The 22,419-nt window shown below is 44.3% G+C and overlaps 1 protein-coding gene across 2 annotated transcripts in view; it reads left to right on the forward strand.

The window, feature by feature from the left end:
* NRF1 (nuclear respiratory factor 1) overlaps positions 1-19,723 on the forward strand; it is a 136,230-nt gene extending 116,507 nt beyond the window's left edge. Inside the window, exons 12-13 of one of the 2 annotated variants that reach the window (XM_060020872.1) lie at positions 16,250-16,291; positions 18,516-19,723. In XM_060020872.1, coding sequence (XP_059876855.1) covers positions 16,250-16,291; positions 18,516-18,679 — 206 coding nt within the window. In that variant the 3' untranslated portion in view covers positions 18,680-19,723. The remainder of the gene's footprint in view (positions 1-16,249; positions 16,292-18,515) is intronic. The other variant, XM_060020873.1, reaches the window with a different exon arrangement.
* The last annotated feature ends 2,696 nt before the right edge of the window (positions 19,724-22,419 follow it).

Raw genomic sequence — 22,419 nt, forward strand, 5'->3', positions numbered from 1 at the left:
GACCATGTTATCACTTTCACCTCCCTGTTTTCCTCTGACCTTTTTATAAACTTTAAAAATATATATATGGGGCTTCCCTGGTGGCGCAGTGGTTGAGAGTCCGCCTGCTGATGCAGGGGACACGGGTTCGTTCCCCAGTCCGGGAAGCTCCCACATGCCGCAGAGCAGCTGGGCCCGTGAGCCATGGCCACTGAGCCTGTGCATCGGGAGCCTGTGCTCCGCAATGGGAGAGGCCACAACAGTGAGAGGCCTGTGTACCACAAAAACAAACAAAAACAAACAAACAAAAAAAATATATATATATATATGTTTTCCAAGTTGAATTTAATCTCAACCATGCTCATTGGAATGCCTTTTTTTAAAAAAAAATTGGCCTTCTTAACAAGGGGGATAAAAGAGTAGGTGGATGAGGACAGAAACATGGAGTTCAGATAAGGGAGCAGGACTTTTGGGTGGGGCCCTTGCATGAGGAACACACATTCCTATCCTGCAAGGCCTCCCAAATGAGATGGGATGGCTGAAAGGTCTGTCCTGTACTTATTATAAAGAGGTAAGCCCAGCTGGACCTGAAGGGGGCAACATGTGTGTGTTTTAATTTTCTGTGGAAACCTACTTTATGTATATTATACGAATGTTAGGGCATCCTTAACCTGGGTCTGTGGACCCTGAGAAATTCTGCAGAAAAGTTTTATATTTTTCTGGGGTCCACAGCTTTGATCAGATGTGCAAATAGATCAGAGAGAGCTCCCATTTCCCCACCCCCTCCCCAAATTAAGAACCTCTGCTATAGAGAGTGTGGCTAGGGTCATTTCACTTTGTGAGTATCTGGTGTGGCACTGAGAGTAAAAGGAGGGGCAAGGGAGATGGGAGGACCTGCAGACCTAGATGGATACTCTGAAAGCTGCACCACTACCAAGCTCTGTGTTCAGCACATTAACCTCTCTGAGCCTTCGCTGTAAAATTAGGATGATGATAGTTCCATGCTCATAAGGTGGTTGTGAGCATTAAACAAAATGAGTCCTGTGAAGTGCTTAGCATAGGGCTTGGCATCGTACGATGGCTATAGAGCCATCGTAAACACGAAATTATTATTAGCTGTCAGCATCACTTTCTTCTCCAGCATTGCCCCAGATATGTTAAGTTGTACAGAGTGCATAGTACTGTCATAGACCCTGCTTTCCTGTCTTTAGGACAGATCTAAATGCTTACCTTATGCAGTTGAAGAACTTATGCTCCAGAGATGAATACTGTAAAAATGGGAATAGATCATAGCCTTTTCTATAAGCTTGAGTGAAGGAAATTGAAGGTGATATTGTTTAATGGCTCCTGCATTTGGTTATATCACTCTCCTTGGGCCAGGGCTGCTGTTCTCTTCCAGCAGCATTTCAGCTTCCATCATGAAAGGTGACTTTTTTTCACTTTTTCCTTATTATCACCACCACCATCATCCATTATTACTTACAGCATGTCCTTCTGTTCCAGCTCTTCTTTAAAAATAAGAGAGAAAATGCCAGTCTTCATCTTGATAAACTATAAAATACATCTCTCATTCTCCCTTTTCCTCATTCTCTGGACACATTAGTATAAGGACTTGTTCCTAAATGAGTCAGTGGAGATGTAAATATTAAATTAATTTAGGAAATGTGTCCACGGTATTAAGTGTAGTTTTACTGTAAATGTGCATATTCAGTCACCATTAAAGCATGATAATAGCTTGAAAAGAACTGTTGTGTTCTTTGATACTGTACCTTTAATGCAAAGACGGGGAGTTCAGTGCCTCCGGGACTGGAAGCAGGCAGCTCCTGAGCACCAGTGTTTAGTGTGAGCTGAGAGTCCCAGGCTGCAAGCCCCGCACCCTGACAGTCCCTAGAGAGCAGCGCCTATGGCACTCTGGGTTTGCAGGCCACCCTCCTGTAAAGTAAATGGCCTTCTTTCCCACTGACAGGGAGACCTGAAGGGAAGCTAAGATACTAGGATGGTGTCAGTCAGACCAAGCTGAGGCATTTCCTGTTCTGTAAGAAAAAGCACATGAAGGTTCATCTGTAATACAACTGTTCCCCTTCAGAATCATGTCTTGTTTTTAGGCGGAGGGGTAGTGGGACATACTCAGAGACCTGAAAAGATTACTTCTTAGAACAAATAAGATAAGGAGAGCTCTGAGCTGTGACTCAGAAAGAAGAAGGGTAAGGGCTGAGTGCATGAACAGGACTTGCATCTGAGGCTGCCTGAGAAGCTGGTGCCACACTGGGAACTGCAGTAGCCAGGGCAGCGCTCGGAACAGCACGCCTCGCAGCCTGTCCTCCCCAGGCTGCTCTGGGAAACACACTTTGTTTGCAGACAGGGTTTTCCCCATTTCAGCCAGCTAACGTTTCTCCTGAGATGAAGTTTTCATTCTGGGAAGCATGTTGGTAGATGTCATACCGGGAAAATAACTGTTTCAGTTTTGCTCTTTATTTGCCTTTTGACTGTATGCATTAAGCATTATTATTTAGGGCCTTCATCTTTTTCTTTTCTTTCTACATTCTTTCCTTTCCTTTTCTTCCTTTCTTGTTTTTTGTGTTGTTTTTTTTAACCAATACTACTACTACTACTACTACTACCACTGCCTTGCAGTTGACTAAGTAAGCAGTCTGCATTGTTCTACCTTCACCCAGTAAGGTGGGTAGAACAGAGCTTATAGCCCTGTTTTGCAGAGGCAGCTAAAGCTAGGATTTGCCCAGGGTCACTCAGCTACTAAATAGTGAAACTGGAAACCAAACCCAGATCTCCAGGACTGTTTCTACTGCCTCTGTGGGCTCCCTTTTTCCCCCTTCACTCCATCTTGCCAATCCACCCAACCAAGAAAGTAAAGAAGGTATAAAACAAATGAAAATCATCTTTACTGTTTATCTGATTAAACTATTACTTGATGTGGCTCACTGTTTTTGCAGGCTTGTTTTGAAGAATGGTCATAGCCATATTTTGCTCACTTTAGAAGTCAGTGTCATGATGAATCTTAACAGAAGCCAATAAATAAATGGCATCAAAACCCAAGATCTAAAGGTGTGTCCCGGGAATTCTCTGACAGTCCAGTGATTAGGACTTGGTGCTTTCACTGCTGGGGCCCGGGTTCAATCCCTGCTCGGGGAACTAAGATATCCTGCAAGCCATGCCAAAAAGTTTTAAAAATAAAATAAATAAAATAAAATAAAAGTGTGTCCCATACAGTAGCCACTAGCTATATGTGGCTATTTGAATTTCAATGCAAGTTAATTAAAATTAAATAAAATTTAAAATTCAGTTATTCAGTCACACAAGCCACAGTTCAAGTGCTTAATAACCGTATGTGGCCTGAGGTACTGAATTTTTTATTTAATTTTAATTTATTCACATTTAAATTTAAATAGCCACATGTAGCTAGTGGCTACTAATAGACCACACAGATACAGAACATCTCCATCGTTGCCGAACGCTCTGTTGGACAGCGCCGATCTAAAGACTGTGGCAGGAATACTGTAGTCTTCTGGCAAGTTGTGCCCCTCTGCACAGGGGAGGGCAGCAGAAATGCGTCATGAGCCTCCCTTCCCAGTGACCTCAGCACAGAGACAGCCAGCCTTTGCTAAAAAACTGCCACGTGACTACAGTAATCCGCAGCCAGTGGACAGCTGGGCAGAGGGTTGCAAGAAGAACTGGCCTATTTTTGTGCACTGCAGAGTTCCGAGCAGGAAAACCTGAGCCAGGAGGCAGTGGCAACACCTACACCCACTTCCTCGTCGCCTTATTCATGACCTAGGCCACTTGGCCATTTCCACTTGGATGCTCCGCAAGTGCAAATTTCTCTTCTCAACTCCAGCTGTCTTCAGGTCAGGTGCTCTAATGGATTTATCATGACCCCAAAAAGAATTAAATATCCAGAGCCTGGTGGCTTACAGGCTGAAAGAAGCTATTACCATTGGGTGAATTCCAGATTTCACAAGGAAACATGGCTGCTTTTGAGAAATGGGAACATGGAGATGTGTAATGGGGCTCTTGATTCTAGAGCCCAAAGGGAGTTACAGTTCTCTGCCCTATGTATGTTACTCACCCAGCCCTTTCACAGCATAGAAGCTTGTCCTCCTTTCCTACTCCCTTCATTGTGACCTCCTGAAGTCCAAAAGGCCTTCCAGAATAGCTCTCATTGTGGGGAATTCCCTGGCGGCCCAGTGGTTAGGACTCCACACTTACTGCCGAGGGCCCAGGTTCAATCCCTGGTCGGGGAACTAAAGTCCCACAAGCCACATGGTGCGGCCAAAAAAAAAAAAAAAGTGTTGTGATGTTTAGATTCATCTTTCTCCTTGCAGAGTCTGGAAGTCCAGAGGGGATGTGTCGTCTCCACTACACCAGGGTGGCCTCAGGCATTTATCATTTTATACCAGGAATTGCTAATCTAGGCCCTGCAGAGAAAAAGAGGGCCTTTACAATGGAATGACCACTATACTTTGGTCTCTATTCTTAGTACTCATCTGAGCCATGGCCATGTCTTTCAGATGCTTTTAGATACTTTACATGTTGAAAGCTGAATGTCTTCAGAGTTGGCTCCTTGGGGCCCCAGAGGGAATTAGCACACATGTGAAGCCAGGTTGGTCTGACTGTATCAGGTGTTCTCAGCTTGGGGAAACTTGACAAGCCAGGGATATTCTGGGCAGAGGACTCAGGTCAGGGCTTCAGAGCAGAGATTCCCAAGAAGGTGCCTGCCATCAGGCAGATGGATACCACTGACCATGGTATCCTCTCCATCCCCTGTGTCCTCAAGGCCAAGTTACATGTTTCGTTATCTCATTCTCCTTCCCTTTAGGTCCCCAGATCTTTCTGAGTCTTTGTATTCGAAAGACAGATTCTGGTCTTAGATGATTCCAGCTCCTTGTAACCAAGACAGAATCTTGGTGCCTGTCATTGCAGGTAATATTCTGTAAAGGGATTTTTTTTTTTTTTTTTTTGCATACCAAATCCAGAGCCATAATTGGGCAAGTTTAACTGGAGTCATTTCTATTCAATATGTGGATGAAAAAACGGTTTTAATTGAGCATGTAAAAAGGGGATTAATCACTGTTCACACAAGAACAGAATATCATAACAGGAAAAATTCTTACAGAATAAAGTTTTTAAGGTTCTTGGGTAAAGGGAACTTTCCTCTTTTTACTTACGCTTCCATTAGGATTTTGAAGGAATGTCAGCACACTGTTATTAACTCTAATAGCTTGCACAGCTCAGCCAGTATGGTTTGGGGCCCTCTGCCTCTCAGATTACCTGTATAAATACAGGGATTCACTTCCCAGCTCTACCGTTTGCTTCATAAAGAGCAAATGTGCAGAACCCCGCAGCAGCAGCCTAGCAGGGCAGTAAACTGAACAGGATGAACGTGCTTCCTTTTTGTGTGATGCTCTTTCCCCATCCTCCTGCCAAGAGCAGGCTATCAAATGAAAGGGAGGTTGTGGTCGGAGTCAGTAAAGTGAATGTCTAAGTGGCACCTGCTTCATTCAGCAGATCTGCTTTCCCGGCGCCTCCCACTGCGTATCTGCTCCTGACAAAGCCTCTTTTCTCCTCCTCTTGGTCAGACTGGGAGCAAAGGCCCAGCAAGGAGACATATTGGTTTTACTTTGTCAGCACAATTGCCTGTGACATTATAATTATACCAAATCTTCATTATTAGAAAGGCCCCAATTTAGAGATTTTCAGAGCCTAAATGAGATTTTCAAAAGTAGAATTGGTAAAAACATCTTTTCCGTTGTAAAGCTAGCAAATGGATCTGAGAATCATTGAAGGGGTCTAAATATGGAAACTGAGACACTGCTCTGAGCGAGACTACAAAGACGCTGCTATCAGATTGGCTCACTAAAGAGGCGTCCAGCAATTCTCTGACTCTTCCCAGCCCAGCCTCTCCCTACTACTTGTAGCGCTATAATGTATAGCTATACTATAGTACTCTCAAATGCTGATAAATTTTCTCACCCACAAGCCTAGGAGGTAGGGTATGTTAAAATAAGTTGATGGGGTAGGGCAGCAAAGGAAAAAACCTGCGATATAAATAAGAGGAATGCCAGGGAAATATATTTTAGGCAAGTGCAGAGCATCCAATTTCAGATTGAGTTTCCATCTAAACAAAGGCAACACTTATGTTCTACAGTGTGTGTGCAACTGAAGCATGCTTATGGTGTGGAGTTGGCTCACTGGAAGCTCTGGGAAGGTTTTAGAGCTGTGCCCTCTCTAAACTGAAATTAACTAAAATCAAATAAAATTAAAAACTCAGTTCCTCAGTTACACTAGCCACGTTTCAAGTACTCTATAGCCACCTTACTGTCAGTGCACAAATACAGTGTGCCCATCTTCACAGTGAGTTCTTGTGTACAGGACTGTTTCAGAGATTGGTCTGTACCTCCTGAAATGTCTTGACTGCTTAAGTGAGCCTTGGACTTTGAATTTCAGGCTTGCTGGAAGGGGAAAAGGAAGTTGCCTGAATGTTTTTGGAACAACTTCCAGCCATGTTGCTTGACTATAAGTTTTGTCTTTTCACCTTAAAATTATTTTTCCTCCAAGAATCTCATGTCCTTTCCCCACCCCCTGCTCACTCCTCACAAAACAATAATAATGATGATAATAATGAATTGTAACCATGAGAAAGGACTTTAATTTTAGGAATGCCCACTTACAGCTGGCTTGCTTCCTGGCCTTCCCTTCCTTAAGCTTTCACATCCCTCCCTGCTATTTGACTTGAGAGTTCTTTTCTCATTAAACAGAGCTTCTCATGGACAAGAGGGCGTGTGAACACTCAGGGGCCAAGAGCGTGTATATGGATTGTTCATTTTGTGCACGGCGTGGGGCGTGAACAACACTCCCGGGAGTGGAGCACTGAGCTGGTGGCATCTTCCATTTTCAGCTCCTCTGGGGAGCAAGGGCAGGACCTTTAAGCTTGTTTCTTCCATTTGTCTGCCTCTAGTAGCTACTACATGGTTGATTTGACTCCTGGGAGAAAACCTGTATGAAATAATAGTACCTCTTTTCTCAGGAACTTAAATCATATAAATATAATGTTGCTTATCCTCAGAGCAGCCCTATGAGACAGAAATGGCCTGTCACTTTTATAAATGTAAACATAGTCAATTCTTAGTTGCCACACACAGATTATCTGGTATGCAGATGACCCATGACACATTTTAAATCCTTGGACAGTTTCTCTAAGGAAGCTAGGGTAAGCCTGGCCCATCTCCTTCACCCCCAGCCAGCTGCTGTGTTCTTAAGGAATACAAATTAGTTTTCATATTAGCTTAAAGAAGACATAATTAGAAAGTAAGTCTGATACTCCAATAAAGATGTTTAAAAAAAGAAAGAAAGAAAGTCAGTCTGCTACAAGAAAAGCACATCATAAGTTCCAGTGTAACGGCGTGGTGAGGAGGAAATGACCTCTCCTGCCTTTGGCTCAGCTAAGAGCCGACTGTAAGATCTGCTTTTAGACACATGTGCATCATCGGCGCTCATTGTGCTGGCATGTTTGCCGAAGGATTTGTAAACCTCCACAGGTGGATGTCAGAGACACCTTTGTGGCCCAGGCACCAGGGTGTGGGTGGAGGCAGTCTTCCTGCCGCTGCCTCTCCACACCACTTTCTGGGGGCCCTTCCTGCTCAGTGCTTTTTAAAAGTTCTGTGTTCTTGTCAAGCCTCTGTATGGCATATGGCCCATTGCGAGTGGATGCTGACAGAACGCCACAGGGGCTTCATCTCTGCAGAAGGAAGGAAGCGGCTAGAGGGTGGAGTAACTAGGAGGCTATACCCTTCCAGGTGCTGCATCCTGCCTGGGTGGTGGGATTCCTCTGTTCTACACTCTTCATCACCCGATCACCTAATGGTTTTAGTAACCATTGATGACTTTGTGTAGATCCATTATTTCACCAAGAGTTTCAAAATAGTGATTTCTCTAGTGTTATTATTCCTTCTGCCTTTATTAGCTGGAATTCTTTTATAAAGAACTTGTTCCCATTAACAATTTGGTTATGCTAAATACAGTCCAGGTAGGAAAGGCAGGATAAATAATCGATTAAAATGAAGTTTATAAGATAGATTTCTTTCTTTGCGACCGTCAAACCCCATAACTGTTTATTTCCACTTTCCAGTATGCTGTCTTCAGGTGTCTTACTGCTTAAAGCAAATTTAATTCTGCCCTTTGCATGCTCTTAGAAAGTTCTAGTGATGTTTGTTTGCTTGCTTTCTAAATGGTGCTCTACAGACTGGGCTAAGTGAGGGCTTGAAGAATCAGGAGAGCATCTTTGGAAGCCTTTTGCCTCCATCTTTCCCTGTTCAGATAGAGGAGGCAAGGGCCAGATGCTGGGCACATGGGGCTGGGGATGGGGGTCCTTACCCTCGTCTCTCTCCTTTTGCACCTATTTGAAATTTTCCATAATAAAAAAATTGAAAATAATAACAGAAAAATAAATAACTCTCCATTCTTAACTCTGGATGACTCCTGAATGGCCCTCGTATTCATTTCTACACCTGACTATTGCAAACTCTTAAACAGCTTGGTAGCTTTCTCCTGAGGTTTCTGTCATGTGGGCTCTATTTCCTGTTTAAAGATATCAGCTCTTCACATATTGCTCACACCCTGTCCACAACATAGACTTTGGAGACTTTGGGTGTTCTCCCTATCTCCCTTCCCAGTGATCTCTGGAAATTTACTGTATAGCTCCTGCCCTTTTCTTTACATCTCTAATCAGATGTCCTCCCTAGCATATACATGTCCCACAGGCTTTAGCTGAACACTTTCCTCTCCTGCCATTTTCAGTTTAAAGCCCTCTTGGTCAGACAACAGGCCTTGGAGTCGGCTTGTTCAATCTCACATTGGGAGTTCAGTCTCCAGGATATAAACCATGGTGATTCTGAACTCTGAAGCACTAAACCCTGATTTCGTTAATGTTCTTGGGCACTTCAGTAATTTCAAGAGGGAATTGTGAAATTATATCTCCAAAATATGTTTTGAAATACATTCACTAATAAAGTAAAAATGAATTCACTTTTAACGTTTGGCTTATGGGATACAGGCAAGAGGATTTTCTTGGTGGTCTGCAAAATCAAGGCTAAGGACACAGTGACACTGTCCTACCCAGAGAGAGGGGAGAAAACTTTGGATGCTGAGAAGTGCCTATTACACCAGGGTACCTGTGAGGCTGCTATTGGCTTCATGAGAATATTCAGTACTTGCCAGATGTAATACATATTTTAATCCATAAATCCCTCAAATGCCCTCAAAAGCCACGGACTTAAAGAACACGGAAAAGGAAGATTAAATGTCCCAGAAGCAGCTAATATAACAGAAACAGAACCACTGGGAGAGAAATGCTGTTTCTGTTTCCCCCTTGTCTTACTATTATGAGGGTTACCTGGAGCTCCTTTTTCATTTGATATCGACATTCTTTTCATGACCTTCCTTTTCTCGCCCTCGTCTGTCCTCTTTCCATCTGGTCCATGTTTGTTATTCTCAGCCTCTTTATCTGCCTGCCACCTGCCTACTGCACTAGCTTCTTTACCTGATTTCCCTTCATATTCTCCCATTTCTATACCAGAACACAACATGCCTATTTTTCTTCATATAATAGTGGCTTTCCTGAGATGTCAGGCACTGATGTAAACTTCTTTCCAGACCTGAAGATAAGATTTTTTAAAGGACTTCCCTCCTGCCTGTCATCCCTAAAAACACTTATAGATACCCTCGATGGCTCTTTAAAAACTGCAGAAGTGACTTAGGTGATACAATACATGGTTTCATTTCTTATTTATTCTGATCCCTTCCAGTCACAGTCTTCTGGTTCCCCATTTAAGCCAGCATTTTCCTAATATTGATACATACAGTTCGCTTTCATGTCCATAAGCCACAGAAGGCATTACATTGTGAATTTTTCCTTTGGGCTTTAAGAATTATTGCATTTCCACCAACTGTTGTGTTTATTTGATAATTTATTTGTTTAGCTGTTTTTCTCTCACAACTATCAATATTTTTCTTCCAGCTAAAGATATTTCCATGACCAACTTGGAAGGCCTTTGGGCTGAAAGATTCAGTTACAGCAAACAACAATTCCCAAAGGTTTCCCAGATTGTGAGGGCAAATGAAAGGCCCATTCTTCCTCAGGCCGTCTGTCCTGCTCTATCTTGTCATGGAGTGGGGTGGGGGGAGGGCAGTCTGTGGTTCTGGGTGACCCTGACTAGGCCTGCAGCTCTGTGCTCTACTGGGCTCTAGCCTGTGTTATTAGTTTTTGGGTTTAGAAGTTTATCAGCATGATGATATCATATCATACTGTCCCTGATCATATATTTAACATTCTTAATACTGATTAATGGTTTAGCCTAGGTTTTTTATTTACTGATGCACTGAATCAGCAGCTATTTCATATATGTCATGGTGCAGTTCCAGTGCCTGTTCTGACCATAGCTGCATTCAGAAAGGAAGCTGCCTGCCAGCCCATCTGCCCTGATTTCATGGTTTTTATCTCTAATCTTTACATCTTTGAAGGCCTTTGGCGAATGATGTGCTTCCTGGCAGGAGCAAATTGCTGCTGAAAGGAGATCTGTGCTGTCTCTGCTTTCCTTTCTGCTTCCTGAGAGCTTTAGTCTAACATCTGTGACCCTAGCCAGACTTCATCAAACCTCTTATTCAAAGTCATCTTTGAAAGCAGCTGACATTTATTGTACACCTACTGTGTGCCAGGCACTGTGCCAGACTTTATCTATGTCAGCACATCTAATTCTCAACAACGCTGTGAAATTAGTAATGACCATTTTATGTATGAGGAAAGTGAGGCTCACAAGCCAGTAAGAAGGAGCCAGGATTCACACGTAGGTTTTTCTGCCTGGGAAGCCTTTAATGGAAATAAAACCTTCTATTTTACCCTCACATAAAATGCACCTGAACTACCATACAGCATTTGGCTGTGCTACCTTAATAATGTTGTGGAGAAAATCCTACTCATTCTGGAGCAGAGTAAAAGGCTCTAAGCCTCTTCAGGCTGCAGAGGCCAAGGCTAATGGGAATGTAATCAAGTTTCTGAAAATCATGAAGAACATGATCAATTGTCATATTCAATTATTAACATCTACTATGTTCAGGTTGCTCAGTATTCAAAGACATAGTCCTGCCAACAATCTAAGTAAGCAGATTTGTATAGGGAAAACCGAATTATTTGGAAACAGGTTAGCAAAGATCTGGTGCCGAATGAATGGTGAGGCAGTCAAATCCCCTGAAGGAGAGAACCTGGTGGGCTGTTGTGTCTAGGGGAACCCCTGAAAGACAGGGAAATCGTTGAAAGAACAGGACCTAGGTTGGCAGGGATAATTCTAGGCCAGAGGAATCTGCCTGAGTAAATACATGTGATGGTTAGGGTATACTGAGAGGACAGATATGGTTGTGATGAAGGGGTAATATAGAGTATTTATGGGAAAGGCTGGTGTAATCCCTCATCTATTAGCTATTTGGACTTTATTTTTCCTTTAGTAGAGAGCCGCCAAAAAGGCAGGGAGAGGTGGTGGGGTGGCCACTGCCAAACAATATTTCAAGAAGATTTAGCTAACTGTGCTGTATAGATTTATTCATCAAATCTCAGAATACTAAAAGAAGTTAGTCTTGGGAAAAATGAATTAATTCCCCTAAGTAACTTCCAATTATACGCATATGTTTGTGTGTGCGTGTGTGTGTGTACACGCGCGCGTGCGTGAGAGAGATCCATTACATGGTAGGTAAGTGACGAAACTCATTACCTCACGAGGGGTCAGGAATAGAGTAGATCAGCTCATGAATGATAAATCCAGAGTGTGCAAGGCTGTGACACTAACCTTTAATTTACTCTCATTGGTGCCCATGGTCTACCACAAAGCCTCCCCTGGTGACACCATCAGAGACAGACCACTACAGAACCTCATGACCTCCTGTTGTGCAGAAAACAAGGCCAAGCAAATGTCTGAATTTTCAGAATGTGCCTCCATGTCCATCACCTCGTGTGGAAGTTTTAGAAGATCCCTCTGGCTTCTGTGGAGGGGAGAACAGGGTGCAGTGGGGCCAGGGCCGAAGCTAAAATGTAGTCCAGGCAAGAGAGGATAGGAGTTTGTCCAGGATGGTGGCAGTCAGCGTGGTTGAATCCTGGGTTTATATTTGAAAGGAGGGTTGACAGGATTTGCTGATGAATTGCACGAGAAGTCAAAGATGGCTTGACTTCCAAGTTTCTGGCCTGAGCAACTGGAAGGATGTAATCGCCACTTGTTGAGGTGGGAGAAGAGTGGGAGGAGTGTGTTTGACCATTTGGGTTCAAGAATGATACCCAGCTGGTAGAAAAACAGAGCAGGGTCAGGTCTCATTTTCTTTTACAGGGGAATGTGGTCCTGGAGTCAGCAGTTCCTCCAGGGTTTGGGGCTGACTGCTATTTGACAAGGAAATCGTTGTGCTGGGACGTGAAGTTCCTGAGTCTCTTTTGGCCTCTTTTTCCATTTTGGCCAATTCTGTAAACCTTACCAAGAAGCCTGAGAGGCGAGGCAGCAGTGAGCCCAAAGTGGGTAGTCCTCACCCTTCTGGGTCCCTGCTGGACATAGTGTTCGATGGTAAGGGCTTACTAGTGCGTGCAAAGGCTCCCAGATGCTTCACTTTACCACAAACTCGGTCATCTTGAGGGGGAAAAAAAGTCACTCAGTCTCTCTCAGTCCGTGTTTTGTTTTGTTTAAGTAAACTTTTTATCTGTTTACTTTTGAACTTAAAGAAAAGGGGGGTTAGATTTTCTAAACTGAAGAACTCTAAGGTTTCTTATAGCTTTGAAAGATGGGGGTATTAGAGATTGGGGTACTAAAATCTTCAGGATTTTGTTAAGTACGTGCCTTTATAAGTCCGTAGTTCTGCCAAAGGAACTTGCCTATCATTTGCAAAAGCGAAGAATACCTGCCCTGCCTACTGCTACAGAGTCTTAGCAGAAATCTAGTGATATGCAGTGGGTGTGAGAGGGCTTTGAAAAGTGCTGCACAAATGCCAGGAGAGTCTTATCACTAGGATTGTGCTAGTCTTATTACTAGGAAGTTCTCTTGAAGGGGAACTTCAAGTCCTTAAAGTAGAATGGGAGGGGCTTCCTGTTGCCTAATCAATCAAAATGACCCCGAATACAAGCTTAGATTAACATACGCCTTCTAGATTAGGGCTAATCAGGGGCAGGCTGAGCAGATGCAGGGACAATCCTGGCCTGATTACTGAACCTCAGCATTTAATCATCTCTCTTCCAAGGGCAGCCGCCGATTTAGTGCACGCTGGGTTTCCAAGCCTCTAGCCCCCTCCCCCTTTCCACAGACATAAAGGCTGCTAGGTCAGAGACACTGAGTCGATTTAATCTAATCCCATGTCAGAATGGCTGTGTGTGTGAGAGAGAGAGGTTCTAAAATCCCCACAATGGGATGGTAATGCACTTATTTAAGGTAGAGGTAGACTGAAACTGCATGTAGAAAATAACGGACTTGGGATTTCAAGGCATTAGAGGTTACGAAATGACCCTGTATATGGAATTTCTACCTCCGAGAAGCTTTTTAGATATGTAGTCGCTGTCACCAGTCACTCACTCTCGAGACAGCTTTGTATGGGAGTCATTTTATCACCCAGTTGTAGAGGTCAAATTTACTCCTTCCCTGATGTGAGGTGAAGGACAGAAGGTGAAATCTTTAAAAATGGTTTTATTTGGATGAGCTCTGAGTGTAGTTGTTTTTGTATTGCTTTCTCTGGACTGAGAGCTCCCATTCTGAAACAGCCTGATCACCTGAAGACTCACCCACTTCAGTCATTTAGTCCCTAGGCGAGGACACCTGTGAAACCTCAGAAGGCAGGTTTCATTCATGACTGTAGAAAACATTTACTGAGCACCTGCTGATCGCTAGGGACTCAGGTATGGAGACTCCATCTCTCCCTTAAGGAATTTACAGTCTCCTTGGAGATAAGACATGCAAACAGTGATAAAGAATATGACCATTGCCTCCATGGATGCCAGTGCAAAGTGCTGTGGGCCCTTGGGGAAAGAGGAGCTAAGACAGAGGAGGAGAGATTGGAGCTGACTATTGAAGGAAGAATAGAAGCCCATTCGAGGAACAAGCCAGGGACAGTCATTCCAGGCAGAAGTCACAGTGTGTGCACACCATGGAGGTGTGTGTGGAGAGAACCTCAATCAAATAGTTCACCTGCCTGGAATGTACAGTGGGTGAGGATTCATGGATCACCAGGCTGAACTGAGCAACAGGGGCTGATGTGAAGGGTTGAAATACCTGCAAAGGGATCTGGACTTTACATCCCACACAGGCCATTGGAAACCACTGAAGAATTGTAAAAGAGTGCAACAAGATCAGTTTGTGTTCAAAAGATCATTCTGGTTATAGCAGTGTTGTAGTTTTGCATTTGAACCTTTCTCCATTTTATTTTGGGGAAAATCTTCCACGATACTAAAAAGTGTTTTAACAACAGTGTTGGGCATGGACCCGCACCCTAGGTAACCCAAACACATCGTAAGCCAGGGTGGAAGAGATTTAAGTCTCACAGTTCTTCAAGGTTCTCTCCACCCCATCACTAACCCAGGACGGTCGCTCATAGTCAGGAAGAAGCTCCCCACCCATAGTATTCACTGTATTTGTAAAGTATGTAACTTGTTCCCCAAGCTTGGAGCTTTTGGAACTGAATCAAGCCCATAAGCAACAACAGTGAAATGAGACTGATCTTTGCTTCTGGTTTTGGTTGCTGTTTACTAACATGTGGGTTCTTTGGAGGTGTCCTGGTTTTGCCACAGGGCATTTTGGGTTATTTCACTAACTTTTTCTGTTGTGACCAGAAGAGAGGATGAAAGTGAAGATGATCAAGATACACTGGGGTGATGGAAGGGGGTCATTTGGTCTTCAGATACACTCAGGCCCATGCCTGGAGTCTAGACCCTGGGGAGTAGAGCCCAGCTGCATGTTGGTCGAGGCCAACAATAGAGTCCCTTGGCCTGCTGCCCTTGAGGCCGTGTTGATGCCAGTGTTTGGCACACCTTGTACCTCATACTGTGGGGAATAGAACATGAACCAGAGCCAAGCCTGGCCTTGAAGGAGCCTTCAGTCTAGTGGGAAGGCCTATCTACATACATTAACTGGGCCAAGCCAGATTATACCCCACTGTCGAGTGGTTATTGAGAACCCCAAGGAGGCTGCTATCAGTATTGACTAGGGCTGGGATAGGCTTCCAAGAGGGGTTTTAAAGGGGAAGGAGTGGGCAGTAAGGGAATTCTAGTTAGTGTACAACTTGAGCAAAGGCCCAGAGAAAGGAATGTGACCAATATGTTGGGGAACTGAGAATAGTCCAGGGTGATACCCAGAGCACAGGGAGTAAGGGAAATGAGACTGGACAAATCACAAGAGGTTCTGAATACCATACCCAACATTTGAACTTTATTATAGGCTTTGTGAACCTTTTTAACATCAGGGGATTTGAAAATTTGAGGTTGGGGAATGACGAGTTATAGAAACATAACAGGTGGCAGGAAGGGGGGTGAACGGAAAGAGGAATTGATTAGAGACATGTAAGAGCCATTTGCAAAGGGCTAGATGAAAGAAATTGAACCCGACAGCCTTCTGAAGCCAGTGCGTGCCGTGGCCCCTCAGCCTGCTTGAGCTGGCCTCCTCCTTCCTCCTTTTAGGTCCCAGCATCTCAAGTGTGAGGATGGTGGGCCATGCCTTGCATTTCCATTAACACACACCAGGGTGAGCCTGGATTTCCAAAAATGTCGACAAAGCAGAACCTCAAGCCCCATTTCAGGTTGCATCATAGAATACTTATTTCTAAACTGGCAACACTTACCCCTAGAAAACAATTAGATACAATTTGACATTGTAAAATAACATTTTATTTTATGTTTGATTTTTTTTTGCATTAGGAAATATTCTGTTAAAATTTTTTAATTTTTATTTTCATCAAAGTGATACATAGTTTTAAATGACAAAAAGGACTAAAAGCCTTTAAAAAAAAATATTTGTACCCCAAGGGCAACACTTCATGCTCTTTTTTCTGGTATGTATCTTTATTGCTCTAAACAATAGTCTTGAGTTGAGACGTTATTTGTTATCAATTTTTGATAACTCAGTTTCTATGTTTATATTGTTAGAAACATAAAATTTTATAAACGTAAAAATTGTTCAAAAAAAAAATTGTTCACTGCCAAGACGAGTGGGTATGGTTAATCCTTGCTTTTTTTTTTCTTCTACTTTTTAAGGAGTAATCACCGGTTCTACCCAATTCTGGAAGACCCCTCGAGGTACTTTATCCCACGAGCTCATGCCACTTCCCCCCTGTCCTCTCAGACGTGCTGCACAGCCCCCTTCCTGGGCCCTCCTGCTGCCCCCACGCTCCCTACAGTGGATTCTCTGTCTCCTAGACCCCACGGCCACTTATTTCTTAAGTTTTCTCTCTCGTTTCTGTAGGGTACATCCTTCAGAGCTTCGAAAGAAAGTGTGCATGGCGGGCCAATTTTTAGAGCCCGTACAAGTCTGCAGATGTGTTTATTCTGCCCCCACGCTTAACTGACCTGGGTGTCACTTCATATATGGTCTGGAGAGAGAATTCTAGGCTGAAAGCATTTTCTCTCAGACATTTGAAAACATTGCTCCATCATCTTCTAGCCTCCAGGCTTGCTTTTGAGAAGTCCCACAATATTATGATTTCCAGTTCTTTGTATATGACGATTTTTTTTTTTCCTTAAATCTTTTGGGAGCTTTGCTTTATCCCTGGTGTTGTGAAATTTTGCAAAGCTGTGTCTTAGCGTCTGGATCTTTTTTCATCTGTCCTGCTGGGCACCTAGTGGGCCTTTTCAATCTGAAACTCACATTTTTCAGTTCTTGAAATTTACTTACAACATGTCTGATGATTTCCTACCTTCTGTTTTTTCTGGTCTCGGAATTCTCTTTTATCAGAGCTTGGACCTCTTAAGGTCTCCTGCTTTCCACCTTTTAACCTTTCCTGCTCTCTAGATTTCTTTGACTTAACCTTCTGATCTTTCTGTGGCATGGATTTCATCTATTTGATTTTTAAAGAAGTTTTCTCTCATTCCTTTTTAATAAAGCTGTCCACTTTTATGATACAAGCCTTTTCTCTCTGAAGATATTAGAGTTTGGGGGCATTCGTTTTTGTTTTTTTCTGCTCCCCACATCGTCTCTGTTCCCTCTGTGTTCCCTAAGAGTGAAACACTGAAACACTGATAGTTGGGGTATGCAGGGCAGAGCTGGGTGGCCTGTAGGCCTTGGGGTGGTAAATATTAGGGCCGCAAGCCAGGTTTTTCATTGTCTCCGCACCCCCCTCCCCTCACCTCCCCACCCACCAGATGTCACCGTAGGTCTTCCCTGCAGCCTCCCCGGGTCAGTTTCTCAATACAGTGGGTGAACTTCAGATGTCCTGTCAACAAAGGTCTGGGTGTTGGGGTTGGTGGGACCCGCTGGTCCAGTCAGTTGAATACAAGCTGTCAGCTAACGCCTGTTTTTGGCTTCTTCCTCTCGTTCTGCAGTGGCTGAGCCTCCATGTCCTGAGCTCTCTGGGACACAGGAGTTGCAGCTTCCCCTTCTCTGATAAGTCAGAACGCCTTTACATTTGCTTTGCATCTTCCAGAAATATGTTGACATCCCTCATTTATATCTTTTTTTCCTCCTTCACTATAATTTTTATTTTAGAAGGAAGAGGAATTTTATATGTGCATTTATTCTGTCTTATTTAATTGGAAATCTTTTTTTTAATGTTATATAAAATTATCAACTTTCCTTTCTTAGGGAGGACTGCCCTTTTCTGAAATTATTTGCTTCCTCCTTTCTTTCTGTTAAACCCTCCTTTCTAAAATAATAGTGATATTAGGAGGTAGTTGGAGGTCTTTTTTTTTTTTAAAGTTGACCCCAGAACGTATTTAAAAATTTTACTGGTCTATGAAATCTAATATCAGAAAACTAATTACCTAGGCTTTTTTTTTTTTTCTCTCTTTTAAATAAGCTGACTCTGAGGAGAGGGATAATGGCCAGAAGACAGGAAAGGATTGAGGGAGAAGTTTTTTCAAGCTGAGAGAAACGAGCATAGGCAGCCAGAGGGTTGAAGAAGTCAGTGTAGCAGAATATCAGAGAAAATTAATGGTGGCCTTTCCTGGAGAAGAAGGCAGTCAGAAGAGATGGACTTGTTGAGAGGAGAATTCACACCTGATGGGCCTGTGTATGCTTCCTAAAGTTGAAGGTAGGCCGGCAGGCAGGGTCATCTCTTGGCAAGTTGGGGAGGCCCTGTTCTGAGGCATGTTTCTACAATTTCTCCAAATTTTCTTTCCTGATAGTCTGTTTTAAAGAATTAAAATGGGGTGAGAAAAGGGTTGTATTCGTGCCTGGACAGTGGGTGTGCAATTACCTGAGGCTGCAGACAGTGATACTCTGAGGGCTGGAGCTCATTGCCCTGTCCAGCCAGCATCTGGGAAGCTGCACCCAATCCCCACCAACCGTCTCCCCTTGTCTCCCCAGGACTGGTCCAGATCCCTGTGAGCATGTACCAGACTGTGGTAACCAGCCTCGCCCAGGGCAATGGGCCGGTGCAGGTGGCCATGGCCCCTGTGACCACCAGGATATCGGACAGCGCAGTCACCATGGACGGCCAGGCTGTGGAGGTGGTGACGTTGGAACAGTGACATGCAGCCATATCATGGCATCGTTTTCTAGTCTACTTCAAAATTTTTTACACGTTTGCAGAGGTGCAATCAAATGAAATTAAGTCTCTCGACTTTGGAAGAAAAGTTTTGTTAACCTTTTTTTTAAAAAGGAAGAAAGGCAGCGGATTTTGGAATTGCATTTTTTTAAAGCACCACTCTTGATTTTCTGGGATTGGTGGAACAAGATACTGCGTTGTCAATTTCACTGTCCCCAAAAAGCCAAATTGTGGCAAGGACTTCTTTCTGCGAAAACGTGTGTATAGTTCCGTGTTTGTATGTGTGAGTGTGAATATATGTATATGTGTACATATGGATATACGCATTTACATATATATATAAAGTATATATATGTGTGTGTGTATGTATATGTGTGTATGTATACGTGTGTGTGTATGTATATGTATATATATATATATATAAAAATATATATATATATATATATATATAATGTATGTATGAAACCCGCATGGAATTATCTGTATGAGATCAAGGTGAGCTGTGGAAAAAATAATTCACCCAGTTTAGTGGGTGTTGGGTACGTGGCCAGACACAGCCACCGGTTTTTGTTCATACCAGGGTCATGCGTTGAGCTACTGACAAACTCAGGCAGAGGTGACCATGCCCTTCACCAAAGCTGCCTCCCAGTGGCCACCCAGAACTCTCCCTGCTGGACTTGCCTGAGGAAGGATGTTCCAGAATGGGGTGAGGTCCAGAAATTGTGCTTGCAGGGTCCAGGGCCTCGTGGTCTGGCATCTGGGACGCTCCTCGGGCTGGCCCAGGTGCTGACCTTGCCACGGGCAAGTGAACGTCCTTAAAACTCCCAGGCAGGGGTGAGAGGGTTTTCCTCAGCCTCCCATCTCCTCCCCTCCCGAGGAAACCTTCTTGATCTCATGACTATTAACATGTCACTTTGGTTTTAAGGTCAGTCCTGAATTGGTCGTGTATATGAATTGAAGGTAACAGAAGTATTAAGGGTTTGAGGAGTGCGTGCGTGTTAAGTGTGCTTGTGAGTGTGTGCGTGGTGGGGAGAGAATGGGGGGGGTGGGAGGGGTTGGAAGGGGAAAGGAAGGAGGGAGAGAAAAATCTTCAAAGACCAGGTTACACCAATGGGAGCAATTTTTTCCTTTCCTGTAACTTTCTGTAGCTTAACAGAGGAGACTGAAACTGACGGGGGCACCTGGCTCGTGGAAGGTTGGCCGTCACGCTGGGGGAAGTTAGAGAGAGAGGGCTGAGGGTGCTTCCTGCACTCCTGGATCAGGCCCTGTTTCAGAAGGAACCCTGCAGTTTTCCCAGGTGCATCCTGCTGGGCCTGGGTCCCCGCACAGCTTCCTTCTCACAGGTGTTGATTGGTCTGGGTGTTCTTGTAACTAAATTCTGTGATTTCTCAGCTGCAAGCCCCAAGTCTCCAGCGGCTAAATTCACCTGACTTTGACAGGCCAAATCTCTGCTCCTTGAGTACAGGGACAACTCTTCCTCCCTCCTCCCGGGCCCCCCATGTGTGATAGTGTATTTAATGTTTTTTTTCTTTTAATGCGACATTAAAAGATTCTTCACATCTTGCTCAGCCTTTGAGAAAAGTTTCAGATTCTTGTATTTGCTTGTTTTATATAAAACTATCCAATGTTCTTTGTATGTTTTTTTCTGTACGTAATGGGGGAGGGAGGGGAAATTTACATAAAACAGCCCTAGTTCTACAATTTGTTATTTTTTTAATTATTATTTTTTATCGTCGTTGTGAAACTGTCCAGGGGCTTTAAAGTCCGTGTTCCTTTGTGGTGAAATAACCTCCTAATAGTTTGAGAAATTGCCAAGAAGAAGAAGAAGAAAAGCAAGACCCCAGTAGCAGAGCATGGATTCTGTGTCGTTTTCCATTCTGTCTATTACTGCCTCATTCAATAAATAGTAACAAAGTGGCAACAGGAAGTGGAACTGTTCATCTCTGTAGGAACACTTAGCCTCTTAGGAATTCTCTTTCGGGGAGGCTTATTCTGCTTTGTAAAAGGCAGAGGTGCTTTTACTCAAGCTCAGTGATCTTTGAACTGTGCTCCTTGGCGCTGTGGAGCCCTGTAAGGGGAGTGCTAGGGTGAGGCTGGGGCCTCCTGTCCGTCCCCCATCACCAGAGCAGCTCTGTTGAATCAGTTTTGTAAAATGCTGTCCTGGGGGATTAGGGGGATCTACTTTGAAAACTTCTATTCCGGAGTCCCCCTTCTAGGGGTTAACTGCATCCCACATTAAACATCAGGGTGGGTGGTGGTGCCCGTCCATCTGTGTCCTCCCCACATGGGTGCTGTTCACTACTGCAGTGGCTTGTTCTTCTTGAAGCAGGAGCCCCAAGCCATTAACTGTTTCTTTGGGCCCTCACTCCCTGGGCTCGCGCACAGCTCGCTACTTTAATGTGGCAGCTGCCCTTCTTGCGCCCGTGCCTCCTGCCACAGCCCCAGCTTCAGGCCCTTCCAAGCCCCTTGAGTCTGCCCCTCCGCGTTGTGCCCCTCGTGCCCACTGCGAGCCTCAGCCTGGAGTGATGCGCTCCTTGCCGCCTCCGCCACCCCTTTCTTTCCTTTTGTCCTTGGATGTTTGGGTCGGTTTCCTGGTGATAATGACTAGAACAGTTGCATGTGAAGGCCAGAAGTGTTTTCCTTGCTGCCTGACAGGGGCTCGATAAAGCCAGTGCCACCTTTTCCCTCTCTTCTTGAACAAATGGCACGTCATCACCTGTTGTCACCAGAGAGGGTGGACCCCAGGAAGGATTGATGGCAGCCAGATGAACCAAACATGACTGCCGTTGGCCACCCAGGGAGCAGCTGGGTTGTCTAGAGTACGTCTGTGGGGATGGCCTCTCTCCAGAGGTGTAGTACATTCTGTTTGCCTGGCAAGACCCAGATGCTGCCTTTTCAGCAAGCATGTATCGAAACTTTCTTTGGTGGGGTAGGTGGAGACCTTTGCTTTCATTATTGCCCAAACCACCAGCAGGAGCTGCGAACTCAGCTGCCTACAGGGACCAGGCAGGTGGAATCAATGCGTAAAGTGGAAGCCATTCAGTGGTGAGAGGAGGAGGAGTGATGGAGAGGACAGAGTGGAGAGCATCTGTCTAAAGGGAGCAGCCCCTCCTGAGTGCTAGCAGATCGTCTCCAAGCGGGAGGAACATGGGCCCTGAAGCCCCATCTTTTAAATTTTCCAGAGAAACTGGGCAGTCCAGGTTTGTGTATGAATCTCCTGATTTCAACAACAAATCAAAACTCCTTTACATACTCTGCAGGCAAAATAAAACCCACCTGTAGACCAGCTCTGGCCTGTAGGTCAGTTTTGTTTAACTTGGTGAATGCCTACCACTGCCAGGTGAATAAGTCATGGCAGTTGCCTGAGAAACGGGAGGAGATGAGGAGATATTCGTGTGAACAGATCGCAGCAGCCCGGTGTGATAAGGTGCCGTCTGGACAGAGTGCCATGGCAGGGTGAGTTATATTATCTCATTTTATCTCCTTAAGCGTCCTCTGCATTAAGTAGTTTATCATCCAGGCTGCAGACAAGAATCTGGTGCTCAGCGAAACCAAGATACTGGGCTAGCAATTCTTGGCTTTAAGTCCTGCATTTGAGAAGATCTGTTGACAATGCTGGTGACCACTGGAGTCTTCCAAACTCAGATAAGTGAGCCGAGGAGAACCAGAAGGGCAGGGAAGAGAAGGGACTATTCGCTCTGTAAGAAGAGCTCAGGCTGCCAA

This window comes from Delphinus delphis, chromosome 9, assembly GCF_949987515.2.
Source record: "Delphinus delphis chromosome 9, mDelDel1.2, whole genome shotgun sequence".
In the NCBI taxonomy this organism is placed as follows: Eukaryota; Metazoa; Chordata; class Mammalia; order Artiodactyla; family Delphinidae; genus Delphinus; species Delphinus delphis.